The sequence below is a fragment of the Podarcis melisellensis genome, assembly GCF_964234715.1.
Source record: "Podarcis melisellensis genome assembly, chromosome: 12".
Lineage (NCBI taxonomy): Eukaryota > Metazoa > Chordata > Lepidosauria > Squamata > Lacertidae > Podarcis > Podarcis melisellensis.
Genome location: NC_138544.1, coordinates 16,631,972 through 16,648,114, shown reverse-complemented (window position 1 = coordinate 16,648,114; position 16,143 = coordinate 16,631,972). Strand labels below are relative to the sequence as shown.

Sequence of the window (16,143 nt, the reverse complement as noted above, 5' to 3'; positions counted from 1 at the left end):
TCTTAACCCGAGGTAATATTTCTGGGTTAGCGGAGTCTGTAACCTGAAGCGTATGTAACCCAAAGTACCACTATATTCCTCACACCAGGGTCTTGGGAGGGGAGAGTTTGGAAGGAAGCTTTAGTTGCTACCAGAAACATGCCATTTTGCTCCCAGAAGGCTGGTGATTTTTACTAGAGTATAATGAAAGCTAGTTTAACTGTATTATTGCTGCATGTGCCACCAAAGAAGCTTATCCTGAAATGTAGTTTATATACATTTTATAAGTTTCCTAAATAAATGCTTATGCACGCAGTCTGCCATTAGAAAACGCACACCTTTCTGAAGAGCTTACTTCTTCTTCATGTCAACACACACGCCAAACATTGACTAAAGGGCAATAAAATCTTCTTTAAAAATGATCCCAAATTGCTTCTTTTATTCAGACAGGCAAGATCAGGTCCGTATTCAAAGAGTGATGAGGAAGTATGTTGCATTCCCAGTTAGAAACTGGTATCAAGAATGATAAAGGCTCATAAATACCTGAACTTAACCAGTCTGAGTTTGCATAATCTTCACAGTAAATGCAAGGGGGGTTAAGAATAATCATCCAGTCAGCTGAGTCACCTCCCAAGCAAGCATGCCAGCAGAACTCAAGTCTACAGGTCTCAAACTGTCAATACTTGTTAACGCTATCAATTTGTTCCCTTTTTTTAAAGGGGGAGCAGAGGGGAGAAAATCAGCCTATGTACTTCTAGGAGAAGGATGATTAACTTTTAAATCTAATGTAAGCAAGATCAGCATTTGCTTCAAAAGGCACGTGTGAGAGAGGTGTCCTTCACAGTCTACTTAAAAGGAAGGTGGTATCTCTCAATAAGCCCAATCAATGGCTTTCTATCCCAGGCATTTATATTGGTCATTTCCCACTTGTACTGTATCTGTGTAAATCAAAAGTTGTAGCTTGGAAAGGAGGTGGGAGGTGGGGGTGAATCTCCATTGTGGAGATGAGTAGGGTTTCAAGTTGCCCTAATATGAGGCTCCACTATCTTGCTACGTAAAAAGTTTCCAAAATAGTGCAATAACCAGATTTAGAACATGCCCGGTCCACAAAAGCCTAACAAGGACTGCTTTAACCATTGGGAAAGCAGAATTTACTGTTCTTAATATGGAGTGTAGGATATCAGGGATAGGATGGGAGGAGCTAAAAGCCATTAGAAGCCAAGATCAGGAAGCCAACACACCAAAGTTCACCTCCTCAAATATTCATCTCCATTCTAAGATGAAGTCAAGGAGAAGAGACCTTCAGGTTAAGTAACAAATCTGCAACAACACAGAAAATACAAAGAGGAGGATTCAATCTAGGAGATGTTGCCAGTATAAAAGGTAAAGGGACCCCTGACCATTAGGTCCAGTCGTGGCCGACTCTGGGGTTGCGGTGCTCATCACACTTTACTGGCCGAGGGAGCCGGCGTACAGCTTCCGGGTCAGGTGGCCAGCATGACTAAACCGCTTCTGGTGAACCAGAGCAGCGCACAGAAACGCCGTTTACCTTCCTGCCGGAGCGGTACCTATTTATCTACTTGCACTTTGACGTGCTTTCGAACTGCTAGGTTGGCAGGAGCAGGGACTGAACCACAGGAGCTCACCCCGTCTCAGGGATTCGAACCGCTGCCCTTCTGATCAGCAAGTCCTAGGCTCTGTGGTTTAACCCACAGCACCACCCGCATCCCTCACACTTCTCCAAAACAGTGTTTATTGGTTGGGTGATGGCAGCCTCAGCCCTAATGCAACTTTCATTGAACAGGTCTCTTCTCTTTCCTACATGAAAGCTTTGATAACAGGGAGGAAACGCATCTCCACCTATCTGACTCGCTTTTTCCACACAGTCCACAGAGGACAACAGAACCAAATCAACTTCCTTCCCCCTTAAGCTTGAGTGGCAGAGTACATGCTCAATTATAGACTTTACCTGGTAGCGCTGGTCTGAAACTTTGCAAAGTTTCTGGCACAGAATATCCTTCTGACTGAATTGCCTCTACAAGAGAAGCACCCGCTGCACATTACTGATTGGAGGTTGTTGCCAACACAAAACTGATTGGCACACAGTATTTCATTTTAACGCAATATTGACAATATTGACTCTAGAAATGCAATTCTCCCGACATATAGATATTTTAATGGAATGATACTTTGCATAATGAAAGATACTTTTTATTGGTTTTTCTATTCCTCGCCCTATGTTAAAAGTTAGAAATGTTACCATCTGCTAAGGTCAAATAACCAACCTACAGAAGGAATGGGGGCGGGGAGAGAAATCTAACTAGCATGTGCAAGCTTAGAATTAGAACTGGTTCTACCAGAGCTACATGCATCTAGATCATGGGTAGGCAAACTAAGGCCCGGGGGCCAGATCTGGCCCAATCACTTTCTAAATCCGGCCCGCAGATGATCTAGGAATCAGTGTGTTTTTACATGAGTAGAATGTGCCCTTTTATTTAAAATGCATCCCTGAGCTGTTTGTGGGGCCTGCCCGGTGTTTTCACATGAGTAGAATATGTGATTTTGTTTAAAATGCATCTCTGGGTTGTTTGCGGGGCATAGAAATTCATTCATTTTCCCCTCCAAAATATTGTCCGGCCCCCCACAAGATCTGAGGGACAGTGGACCGGCCCTCTGCTTAAAAAGTTTGCAGATCCCTCATCTAGATCAATGTTTCCTCCCTCTTCTGTTCAACTCCCTAAGAAGAACTACAGCTTTTTTTCTATATCTCATCGCCCCACCCCCACCTCAAATTTCACACGGGCAACATAACTGGATGCGTTTGACAACCACTGGTATTCATCATTGCCACTACTTAACTTTCTAAGGAAATGCAGCTTCCGGGTTTCCACTTAGTACACAGTTAAGATGGCAGACATTTAGATTGTGGAAGTATACACAAGATACCAAGGTGACACAGCAGCAAACCTATTCACAATTTCAAGCTTTTTGTTTGTTTGTTCAGGAACTAAGCTCTCTTGCCGTGAACTTATAGTGTTGCATGAGGCAGGATCAGAATACAGTACTAGGTAACATTAAAGCCAGCTACACATCAAAAGGTGCAGGGAGCCAACCCATCGCAATACTTGTTAGCATACATTCAAGAGGCACAATTTCAGCGAAGATGCTCAAGCCAGTCCATTCATAAGTTTAAAAGGTCACAATAGCTCTGGTCCAAGCAGGAATATATACATTCCAGGAAGTACGCGAAGAGGAGAGCTTCCATTGTTTTAAAAAACACACAGAGAGAACTCACTTCTGTTTCTCATTTTTAAGGGAAGGCTAGAAGAACAAAAATCCATGTCATTCTGAGGGTACAAAAGTATCTAATCATGCTGGCTTCTAGAGCACAGCGTTTCCTCCGCTTTTTTCAAGAATTGGCACACAACAGGGGTTTTGCGCAAGATATTTGATGAAGTGCGTGGAACACAGCTGAAATGGATATCTGACACAGATAAAATTAAACAGGTTGCAAAATCCAAGCAATACACAATATTTTGCCCTAATCCCTGCTGCCATCAGGACTTTTATATGTTTCTGACCGGTTTTTGCTCCTTTATACCTCAGAAGACATGCCAGCTTTTTCACCTCAAGAATAGCATAAAGCTAATGCATATATGGGACATATGAGAGCCTGGCCATCTGAAAAATTATTGGGAGTTCACACTGCAATATAAAGCAACACAATGAAGAGCATGGGGAAAGCAAAAAAAGAAGAAAAGGTGGCATATAGCCAAGACTAACAGAGCATGCCACAATAAAAATGATACTAACTCATTTCCAGTGGCGTAGCATGGGTTGTCAGCACCCGGGGCAAGGCAAGTAATTTGCGCCCCCTAACCCGTGGATTTTAGCAGGGGGCAGAGAGCTGCGAGTGCGAGCGAGCGCCCCCCCAGATGTTGCACCCGGGCCCCCCTCCACCCCCCACGCTACGCCACTGCTCATTTCCAATATTGTTGTATCTTGGAAGTTCAATGAAATCCATTCCAGAAGTCCATTTGACTTCCAAAATGTTCAGAAACCAAAGCGTGGCTTTTGAGGACATTTAGCTTCCAAAAGGAGTTTGCAAACCAGAACAGTCACTTCCGGGTTTGCGTCACTTGAGAGCAAAAACTTTCGAGAACTAAGCTGTTCAAAAACCAAGGTACGACTATATTTAACACAATAGGCCATGTTCAAATGAGATCCCCTTCTTTTAGGAAGCTAGACGGCAAACTTTGCTAGAATGCATCTTTGAAAACACATCCTTCCTCCTTCATGCAGCCTACTCCCATTTCTCCCAGAAAGCTGTGGCATTCTTTACGGGTGCCTCTTCCCCCGTCACTCTAGGACCAAGAAGAGGTGGCAGCAGTGCTACCAACTCTGCCTCTTTCACACTAAAAACATCATTTATATGCAGAAACTGCAAAATATTCACCCAGCACATCCTGCAGCTGTTTTGAACTACACTTCCATCAGCCATGGGTGGCACTGTGGTCTAAACCACTGGGCCTCTTGGGCTTGCTGATCAGAAGGTCGGTGGTTCGAATCCCCACGAAGGGGTGAGCTCCCGTTGCTTAGTCCCAGCTCCTGCCAACCTAGCAGTTCAAAAGCACACCAAAAAGTGCAAGTAGATAAATAGGTACCGCTCCGGCAGGAAGGTAAATGGCGTTCCTGTGCGCTGCTCTGGTTTCGGTGTTCCGTTGTGCCAGAAGCGGCTTAGTCATGCTGGCCACATGACCCAGAAAAACTGTCTGTGGACAAATGCCAGCTCCCTTGGCCTGTAAAGCAAGATGGGCGTCGCAACCCCAGAGTCGTCTGAGACTGGACTTAACTGTCAGGGGTCCTTTACCTTTACCTTTCCATCAGTTCCAGCCAGCACACATCCCCAGCTGGGGGATGATGGGAGTTGAAGTCCAAAATAGCTGGGAGCCCAGCAGTCTGCCCAAGGATATACAAGCAGTGTAAGCTTTTTAATCTTCTCTTTCACAGTTCAACCAACTTTTCTCCAGAAATCAAGTTCTGCATCCAATGTAAAGGTAAAGGGACCCCTGACCATTAGGTTCAGTCGTGGCCGACTCTGGGGTTGCAGCGCTCATCTCGCTTTATTGGCCGAGGGAGCCGGCGTACAGCTTCTGGGTCATGTGGCCAGCATGACTAAGCTGCTTCTGGCGAAGCAGAGCAGCGCACGGAAACACCGTTTACCTTCCCGCCGGAGCGGTACTTATTTATCTACTTGCACTTTGACATGCTTTCGAACTGCTAGGTTGGCAGAAGCAGGGACCGAGCAACAGGAGCTCACCCTGTCGCGGGGATTCAAACCACCAACCTTCTGATCAGCAAGCCCTAGGTTCTGTGGTTTAACCCACAGCACCATGTAGTACCCATCTAAAAAAGAGAGTATAGAGGAGAAACAGCATAACCTAGAGTTAAGTAGAAATATCACAATGGGTGTTAAATTCACAAAGGACAGGCCCTGGCTTCCCGGCAAAAGAAAACATTTTTTGGAAAGGGTGCAAGTTTCCAGTGGGAATATTCTTCCACACTGCAATGTTAATTTTAGATGCCTTGATTATGCGTTTGAAAGACAGGGTATAAATCTAAGCAATTTTTAAAAAAGGATCGTGAGGGATAAATCAACAGAGAAACCATGAAAAGAAACAAGGCTTGGTGTGCATATTAAAAACCGACCCTGTGAATACAGGGCCAAAACTGGTTAGTAGTTCCCAGTTACTAATCTGAAATAAGGCTAGGAGCACAGGAAAGTTAATTCACCTTAATAAATTTATGTGTCTCTGAACTCCAAAATAAGATTTGGTCTACATCCTAGCTCCATGGTACAGGGTAGGAACGTGCAGACCCAAGCTGCAGTTGCTTATTCAATTTGCTGATTAAGCTCCATTTTAAAACTTTCAGGCAAATAAGGAACTAGAAACTATGAGCCAACTTTAGCTACATGTTGTTGCTGGAAGATCCTCACTCAGAATCTGATTTACCAAGACAGATATGAGGCTTACTCTTTGAGCCCGAGGGAAATGTTTAACTCTCTCATTTTACACTCTATATAATCAAATTGTTACTTTTTCACTAGCTCTTGTGGCTCTTGGGGTCACTTGCTATGATAGCTGGCACCATGCAGTCTGTTGTTTACCTAAAAAACTTGCTTGTTCTTGGGGGAAAGTTTGAACAATTCTTAAATTCTAGTGTCATGGTTTATGGCAAGCTGTTTCAGGAAGCAACAGTGCTGGGTAGGCATCCTTGCGATACACGCTGACCAAAAATGAAGGAGGTGGCACAAGTTATCATAGCAAAACTGAAAAAATAAAAAGCCATGCTCATGGATTCGAACTCTGCAAACAGTGCACAACAAATTCTGCATGGGACTTCTGAGATGTGTGTGGCCAAAATACTGTGGAAACCGAGATTCAAAACAGGGGCACAGTAACCCCATCATGCAACACTTCCATGAGAAAATATCGGAGGGTGGGTACAAGAGAGCAAGCCAGAAATAAATTTATTCCCCCTTCTTTGCCACTCCACTCCAACAAGAAAGGAAGAGAACGGGAGAGCGTCTTTCCAGGGAACATCTCAGGTTTTCGTTTTGAGACAGAAACACTGCCCTGCGTAGACCCCAAAGCTCTGTCAAATCTAGGTAAAAAGCATTTGAAGACACCACAACTAGAATGCATCTACATATAGCTAAGCCACTGTGCAAGAATGCTGCTTAAATAAACAACATTCTCCTCCTCCCTCTCCCCACCTTCGCTGCTCAAGCTCCCTCTTAACTTACCCAAGGCAATCAGCACAACCTGAGATAAATATGTTTGTCCCTTGGATTAAAGGTATCCTGTTAAAGGATACTTATTCCGAACCCACTGACAAGCACAAAAATAGTAAGAAATGGAAACACTGTGGAAAACAGTCACGTACTACAGACAGAAGCTCTAGCAGACTGGCCGGGCTTTCTTATTACATTTATATCCCAGTCTTTCCTCCAGTGACCTCTCTTCTCCCCACTATTTTATCCTTACAACAACAGAGGAAGAGAAATTAGAATGAGGGCTAAATGATGCACACCTGGGCTAAGGTTGCCTGATGAGCTCCACAACTGTGTGGACATTCGCACCTGGGTCATGCAGGTCCTAGTCCAGCACTCTCTAATCCACACCCCTGTAAAGAAGAGTTGCAGATGTTGTACAGAGACCAACAAAAGTCACAAACCTAGAGCATATGGAAAGTATTCCTGGTCCTTTTGTGCTAGTATCAATTTTTTGTTACCTTCTCTGACAGACTTACTAGGGGAAAAGCCTTCTATAGAATTGCATCTTGAGTAGGCACTGATAGAACTGCAGTGTTAAGTAAGGAATATTTCCAACTCAGGCATTTAGTTGTGGTATATTCTGAAGAATTGCCTTAGCATGTTTGGTTTTTTTCTTCTCTATATTGCAAACTTAATGGCTGAATTCTGCAACACAATTGTTCAGTCTCCCAAGATCAGGAACACCTTTCTCTTATTGTTTTTAATTCTAATTACAATTTTCTCCACAATTGTTCATTTGGCACAACGAAAACAAGCTGTGAATTTACTGTAATCTTTCTCAACAATATTAAGCATTCTCTAGGGTTTCGCTTTTGGTATTCAGAGTAGTCTCTCTCAAGAAAATGTTTAAGATAGAGGGGATGTACGTCAGACGCATTTGTAGAACAGGAAAATGCTTCCTTCCCCCATTGCTGTTTTGATTCCCCCAAGTATTCCAAGTTTTAGCTCACCCCTTTGGCTCTGGATAAGGAAAGTCCATCAGCATAAGCAAAGTATTTAAACTGATCAATGTGGCTCACCAAACACAGATCAAGCAATTTCTCTCTATTGCCACTTGAAGACATGGCAACAAATGGTCAGTGTTAAGAATTGTCAGCTCCATGCAGCGAACAGCTGCCAATGAACAGATTCTAAAAACTGGCCTCCACATGGCAGCTGTGATGGGAGCACTGGCCCACCATAGGTTGTTTGAACATTAGATGGGGAAGGCAAACCTTAAAAATTAAAGAACGTTAATATCAGATTTGTATTGTGCTCAATATGGAACACAGCACATTCAAGTGCATTTTTTCCACTACAGAGTTAAAATCCTCTTTTAAAAATATAATTCTCTACATGTTTAACCTGCAAAAATCTAACTGTATTTGGGGTGTGGATGAGCATACCCTTCAGAAAGCGTGTTTAGGACTGCAACTTTAAAATATTACAGTGACAAGAGTTTACATCACTTATTCACCGATTATCTGCTGCAATTATTCTAGACCAGGTCTGAAAATCCAGAAATGGGACTTTTGCAGGAAGCAGGCAAGAGAAGCATGAACGTAAAGCAAGATGCAATGCAACTTAATTTTTCAGCATGGTACAAGATCTCAGTATCATTTGGAACCTAATCTTCCAACCTAAGGTTCAGTTACAACTTCACATTCAAGAAACATGCCCAATGCAGCTATATAGCAACAGGTATTTCCAGTTTCTTACTGTGTGCCCTTTTTAAGGGTAAACCAGTTTAAACTATAACTGAGAAGGTACTGAAAATATTTGCTGGGAAGAAGTGGGAAGAAGACATCAACAACTATCAGCAGAAATATTCCAAATACTGTACTTACAGCAGTAAGGAATGCTATTCTTGGTTGAGCTCTGCAGGCTTAAAAATTTGCATTTAAAGTTCCAAATGCCCTTCAGAGGCCCACAAAGAGACAGGAGTATTTGTTAAACATTAGAAAGCTCTGTGGGAGAACCAAGTGCTAATGAGGCGATTTTTGCATTTCCTCAAACCCTTCCTGAAAAAAAGCCTTCCTAAATGTTCCTTTTATTTACCAAATTCAGGCATTCTTTCTCATTCCCCCCCCCAAATAACCACACATAGAAATGGTAAAAAGTCACCCAGTTTCTTGGTATGAACAGACTTGATTCTGCTAAGAACCAGTCCTTCTTAAAATACATAGGGGTGGGTGGGTTAAAGCCTAAATAGTGCATGTACATAGCAATAATCAGGGGGAAACTCTGTCCTCAAGTCATGACTCTTATCTCCAAAGTAGTCAGGACCAGCTAAGACATTTGCTGGGAAGCAGGCTATCTTCTTAACAATGAAGCCAATGGAAAATTCCACTGTGGCACTACCGCCAAGAGGAATGAATGTCGGCTCACAAATTGAACTTCCAGTCCATGCAGTTGCTACTAGAATCTAGATTTTATTATTTGGGGATCAGAATGCCTACTTAATTACGACAGTAACAAATTGTTAGAATATAGATTTATGCCAAGTATGATTCTCTTCTTTTAAATAAATAAAAAATGCTAGCACTTGGAAAAATTGCACTAAATTGAGATTATCAATGCACTGCAGACTTTTATTTATACATTTAATGCAACGTGATTATATGGCTATCCTTGCTTACAGTGTACAGGTGTAATTTTAAAGCGTTATAAAAATAAACGTATAGCAATCTGCTCTTGCTTTCTTATTTTGTTCCAACTATTGCTATTTTATGTTATGTGACTAATGGGAAGCTTGCCAGAATTCAAATTTAAGGGCATTTGGGTCTAGCTTTTGGTTTAAATGATTAGTTTACTAGGAGTGCAATTCTAAACGTTATGTTTTCCTTTCATTTTATTAAGTGTTTGATCCTTCTTCTTCATGAGCAGCATAAAAGTCTCTCATCTCACTCAATATAGGAACTTCCAAAACAGCATGTTACTGGGTGCTTTTCAACATCATCAGAAGTGAGAACTTTGACACACTACACAGCATTACATTTTTATAATAGGAAATTGATTTTAGGTATTATCCAATGCTTAAGGTTGAGGAGACAACAAGCTCAAAAGCACCTCTCCTGTTATGCAATAATCTCAGGATCATTTCATTTTCATGTTTCCTTCCCAATCAAATAAACTCGACAATAGTGACTGCATTATTTTTGGTTTTTTTTCCCTGCCCAGAGACCACCTCTAGACAACAGTGACAGGAATATTTTTGGAAACTGTGAACACTCTGTAAGTAGCATGATTATTATTTTTTGAGGGGGGGGCCTGCAACACAACATACACACCAAAAGAAACTCACGTGACTTATATTTTCTTTAACTGAAGAAAAGTTCAAACAGTGAAGATTCTTGTTTAAAAATGAAAAAGGGCAAAAGTGAATCACCATATGAGAGAGAGAGAGAGAGAGACAGAGAGAGAGGGCTTCAAAGCCATCTTGAAACCACATCCTCTGACCATGTAAGCCTTTGTCTATATCCCACATGTGAAAGAGCTCTAGCTGTTACGCAGCAGCGAGAGAAAGATACTTTACATATGCTCAGAGGCATTTGATTCCATAGGTCAGCCTTGAGTCGTATTACACCCTGGCAAACTTACACATTCGGAGATTTATTTGCATGCCACAATCCTCCACAAAATCCACAAGCTAAGAGATGGTGGCCCTTAATTTCCATAACTGGACTTGTAGCATTTCCATTTTAAGAACCCACAATCTAAACTGCAGAGCGTAGACTGGCAAAGTTCAAGTAATCTGCTCATGCAAACCACTATTTTCAAGAAAACAAATGGGGAAGGGAATCCTGAAGGAGCAGCTTTAGTCCATCTCAGGAGACAATCTTGCAATGCTGGGAAGAGACATGGAAGTCACAAAAAGGAACTTGCAACAAAGTGGAAAAAAATGCGTCCTGTTTACAGAGTTCACAGGGCTTCAATTGTCGGCTCTCACACTTGATTCTGATTTCAGTACTGTGTGTTAAACTTGTTAAATTCATGCCCCCCCCCCACATCACTTGTTCTTCAGCATCCCACGAAGTTTTGCTCTTGAGAGCTCCAACCATCCTCTCTTGCCTGCAGCACATACCCCCACCCAAAGCAGCTCTACTGCTTTGTACAGCATCATGGAGATTTACTCCAGTTAAGCGTGGACAGCTCCACGTGAACAAAGCATGCAAGACGCAGGAACAGGGAAGTAAAGGGCTGGAAGCAGCAAGAACACCGTGTAGGTGTAAAAAGGGGGAGAATTAAAGGAAATTAAGGTTGCCAGATGTCCTGGAAAGGAAGGGCAAACGCTCTTTTAAAAACCGGGGGGAGGGAGGGAGGAACTTGACAGCCCTATAGAAAAATAAATCCCATTTCAGTACAGCTACAAGACAATATCATGAGGAATAAATGAAGCTATACAATAAGGGGAATTGCCAAATGCACGGAAAAAGTATACATTTCCTGCAAAAGACAAGCGGAACTTGTAAGAACCACTATAAATTCTTAACAGAGCAACAATTTGCGCAGGAGGGACCCTTATTTCACAGCATTCCTCTTGAGGCTCTTATGGGCACAGATTCAAAAATAATTCCAATTAACACAAATCGGTTACACCTTAGCACCTTCCTGGAAACCACAAGGCAGGTCAGAGGGAACAGTACAGTGGGTAATTTGTTTCCTTTGATTTTTCTCAGTGCACACTTGTGAACAAAATCCGGGTTGATAGTAAGTACAGAAAAAGGGTCCTATATAGTAGCAGCTGTGAATTTAAGTCATGCAACCTAGTGCTGTTAACCAGCAAAACCAAAACGGTGTTCAAATATGCCTCTTCTGTAGGTGCTCTTTAATTCAGATCGCTCCACCCAGGGTGGAAAGAGCACAGCCGCACATGATCTAAGCAAAGAGTAACACGTTTCCACGTTACATTATCTTCCGTTTAAAAAAAAAAGCCCTAAAAAAAAACACAAAAACACAGAACAAAGCAAGCAGCCATTTGAAGTTGATTTGGGGCAGGACTCCGGAGGGGGTTCTCAGATCAAGAAGCTTAATACACGGAGTTCAGAGACTTTATTGCTTAATTTAACCCAATACGGTTATTGCAAGCTGCTCTCTATCCAATGCAATTTACAAAGCCCCCAACATCAGGGCAGGCGAGGGCAGTTTGCAGGACCCCCTTGAGCCCCGACTCCTCTCTCCCTGTTGAACTTCAGAGGCGGCGTCTCTCCCCACCCGGTTCAACATCACTCCCGCAAGGCGATTCGGATCAAGGCACAGAAGCCAACTCCTAGGGCCTCCCCAATAAAATATTTGAGGGTGCCAACCCCCCCCAAAAAAAGTTCATAGGCGCTGCCATTCAAGTGGCGTCTTGGGGTCGATTAGGCGAGGCGAGGATTCCCTCCCCCGCCCCCCAAATGCTCGATTTGGCACCCCTGATTCGGATCAAGGAGTCGAGACGAGCCACTCACCTCGTCGTCGTGGTGCTGGCAGTAGTTGACCCGGTCGGAGAAGACGGAGGAGAGGATGGTGTAAGGCGCGGCGGAGTAGGGCTGGTTGAGGGCGAGCTGCGCGGCCGCCGAGGCGGGCCCGGCGCCGGTGGAGGCGGGCGGGCCCGGGCCGAAGCGCTCGATGAAGTGGTCCTTGGTGAGGCGGACGCGCTGGTGGGCGCGCACGCAGTTGTCGCACAGGTGCTCCTGGCAGTCGAGGCAGCGCGAGCTGGCGGCGTTGCCTTCGTCGCACGAGCTGCAGCAGGGCTCGCCCTGGCGGCTGTGCGGCCGTCGGAGCAGCAGCGACGAGCCGCCGCCGCCCCCCGACGACGCCGAGCCGGCCACGGAGCCCGGCGACGAGCCGCCGCCGGCCGAGGCGCGGTGTTGCTGCTGCTGCTGCTGCTGAGGCGCCGGCTGCTGTCGAGGGTGGTGGTGGTGCCGGTTGTTGGTGCTGCTGTTGCTCCCTCCGACGACGCCGGGTCCGCCGGGGCGCCCGTTGTTCTTCTGGTCCTCGGCGGCGGCCGCCACGACGACCACGTCGAGCAGGTTGCTGAGGAGGAAGTTGGACGAGGGCAGCGCGTCCATGCCCGACGGCTCCGAGATCACCACCTTCTGGTCGCAGATGGGGCAGCGCAGCTTGAGAGAGTCCCCCGCGGCAGGGTGGCGCTGCGCCTCCAGGCACTGGCGGCAGAAGGCGTGCAGGCAGGGCAGGACGTGCAGGCGCCTCGACGGGGCGCACGAGGAGGACGACGAAGACCCCCCGCCGCCGCCTCCTCCGCCCCCTCCTCCTCCAGACGAGGTGGAAGTCTGCGAGGACGACGACGAGGTGGACGAATTGGACGAGACCGGAGCCGGCGAGCCGCACATCTCCTTGCACAGCGGGCAGATCTGGAAATCCGACTCGGGGAACGAAGCCATTGGGGATTGGGGGGGGGGGTCCGGGGGAGGAGAGAAGGGGGAGGGGCACCGGGCTAGCAAGGAGGCCGCATGAACCCCGGCGAGCTGCGGAGACCCGCTTGGCGAGCCCCGGTGGGTGGCATCAAGGAGGCGCGGTGTGAGGGCGCTGCTCCGAGCTTCCTCCTTGCGGGTTTGGCGGGCCGGTGGGTCTGGCCTCTCCTCCCTCCTGGCTTCCCCGTCCGCCGCCCTCTTTTAAGCTCCTTCAGGGCCCGGGTCTCTCTCCCTGCCGCGCCCCGCGCTGCTGCTGCGTCTTAAGCCGTTTCCGAGCCGCCGTCGCGCCTTCCTCCTTCCCTCTCGGCGCAGCGCTTCTGGGACGGCGGGGCGGGCGACCGAAGCTTTCCTGGTCTGGAAAGTGCATCGGCGCCTTCGCGTTGAAATCCAGCGCGGAGTGCACGTCGCCGGGCGATTATTATTCCTCTTCCTCCTCCTTTGACCAGGGAAAAAACAACAACTAAATAATGGGGAGGGGGGGAAGAAGTCTCTGAACCCAGGACCTCTTTCCGCCGGTCTCAGAAGATGGGGAGAGCTGGGCCGAGGGGGGGGAAATGTCGATGGAGAAGAGGGAGGGAGGTCTTTGGGTTCACTTCTTTCTTGAGAGACTCCGGGAAAGGCGCAAGTTGTTGCCCAGACAGGCTTCTCCGGCCCCGATCCTCGCACGCCGGCCCCGCCACCGCATGTCTGGAGAAGCTGGAAGGAGAGAGAGATGGCGATCCGGCCGGCGCTGCAGCTTCTGGGCAGGCGGGCTCCCCAAAAGAGAAATGGTGTGTGCGTGTGCGCGCGCGCGCGCGCGGAGAGGAGGGGAGGGGTGGTTGCGAATGAATGAAATGAATGAATGGAGCGGAGCGCGCGATCTTACGCTAACGAGCTTGGCGTCTTGCCTTTGGTCCACGCCTTCCGCAGGTCTCGGGGGAGATCGGGCGATCGCATCGATCAGGTCCTTGCCTAAGATCTCCCGGAAAAAGAACACAAAACCCCAGCAACCGCCCACGCGGTCCTCTCGGGCGCACACGCGCTCAGACCGGCGAAAGCCGGGGAGGAGAGCAGCAGTAGCGGCAGGTCCCGGCCGGCCGGCCTGAATTATTCATGGGGGGCGTATTATATTCACTCGCGCAAATTGGAGCGGCGCTGCAATGCTATCCGAGTGGCCCACGCTCACCCAACAGGATCCACCCCACCCCCTTCTTCGTCTCCTCTCTCGTGTGTTTTTTTTCTTTAAGCTCCCGAGCTTCGTCAGTATCCAAGATCACATTTCCTTTGTCATTGCGCCCCTTCGCGTGGTCTTCTGAGGGCGGTGTGTGTGTGTGCTTAAAATCCTCTTTCTTAAAATAAAATAAAAATGGTGCTTTCTGTCCTCAGAAACTCACGGAAACAGAAAGGGAGAGCCGGCAGCGGGTTTGAATTAGCAGTTACGCAGCAGCATGGAGGTCCCGCGAATGAAAGACCAAATGCATTTGATTCCAACAGAGCCAGCGCGTTGGAGAATGGGTGGTTTCTCTCTCCCCTCCTGTTTTGTTATTTTTTATTACAGTAGTATTATTATGATTTCCACCATCCGGTGGATTTAGGGAAGCAACGTGGTTCTTGCCGGGCGCCGATCTGCTCGCATTCCTGGTCCGCCTCTTTCAGGATGCGTGTTATTGAAACTGATCCAGAGTTCGGAATCCTTTTAATCTCCAAAGGAGCGAACTCACTTCCGCCTGAGCGCAGAGGGGGTGGCTAGAGGGAAAGGAGGGGGGGTCTCAAAAGCAAACAGGAAACATTAACCCTCTTACTACCGCTGCCTTTTGTGTGCTGTTGGCTCTTTCCAGCGCAAACGGGGAGGTTCTTGAAGCTTCTAGTAGCCAGGCGTTGCTCCTCGACTGGAATAAAACTTGCCTTGTTTTAATTCGCTTTTCCCTAATTTTTGTTTTTTTTTAACTGAGATAGCCGGGATGGGAGGACTAGGAGCTGGCATCAAGGCGTTAAATTAGCTGTCCCCCTTCCCCGTCCAATTTTAAATTTTTTTTCTTGGTTTTTCACACACCCACACTTTGATTTTATTAAAAGTTGACGCCACCCTCATTGTTTACTCAGAAGTAAATCTTGTTAGTTTTCCAGTAAACTTAGTCTCAAGTAACAGTGCACAGGCTGCAGCTTAAAGGCACCAAGGAACCAGTTTTATAGAGGGTTTTGTTTTAAATGGAAAACAACACCTTTCAAATCCCTTCCATGTTAAAGCACATGGTTCTGTCCTTTCCAGTAATCTATAGATATAAGTTTCTGAGGAAACTCTTAATAGCTACAAAATAGCTAGCATTTATGAAATACATCAGTAAGATCTCATTTTTGTGGGGGGGGAGGGCAAGGGGGGTTAATAATTCAGTCAATTCCATGCAAGAAGGCTTCTGCAAATTTGTGTTATTCTGAAATGAGGTCTGTCATCTGATTAAATCAATCTTACTGGGTTGATTGTATTAATAACTGCAGAAATTCCTCAATGAATTTGCTTGTGAATAAAAACATTATTCTGAAAGAGAGAGAAGCATTTCCTGACAGATGATATGCACACATATTACAGCCACCATCTTAGAAGAGGTATTCCCTTCTCTATGAGAGTAAATGAGGAAGTCTTCTTTCTAAAATGGTGCCTGCCAACTATGGCGTTTATAAGCACAGTCCTTGAGTTAAAAATAAATAACTTTTTCTTTTAAAAATTTTTAAAAAACAGTGAGTCATTAAGGGTACGTCTTAAAATATTTTCAGTTCATTAATTGACTCAACATTGTACCAAACCAATAACATTTAAGGGTTTAGGTATGCTTTACGAAACAAAGTAGCATATATTAATATTTACTTTTAGTACAGGAAATTAAGTTGTTTGACAGGAATTGCAAAAAAACGGAATTCTTCTTTTCATAAAATGTTGACAAGCAAAAATTACAA

At 45.8% G+C, this 16,143-nt stretch overlaps 1 protein-coding gene across 1 annotated transcript in view; it reads right to left on the bottom strand.

The window, feature by feature from the left end:
- The window catches only part of TRIM71 (tripartite motif containing 71), a 52,399-nt gene extending 39,216 nt beyond the window's left edge, over positions 1-13,183 (bottom strand). Inside the window, exon 1 of the mRNA XM_081883191.1 lies at positions 12,247-13,183. Within this exon, the coding sequence (XP_081739317.1) occupies positions 12,247-13,182 (936 nt within the window). The 5' untranslated portion in view covers position 13,183. The remainder of the gene's footprint in view (positions 1-12,246) is intronic.
- Positions 13,184-16,143: the final 2,960 nt, after the last annotated feature.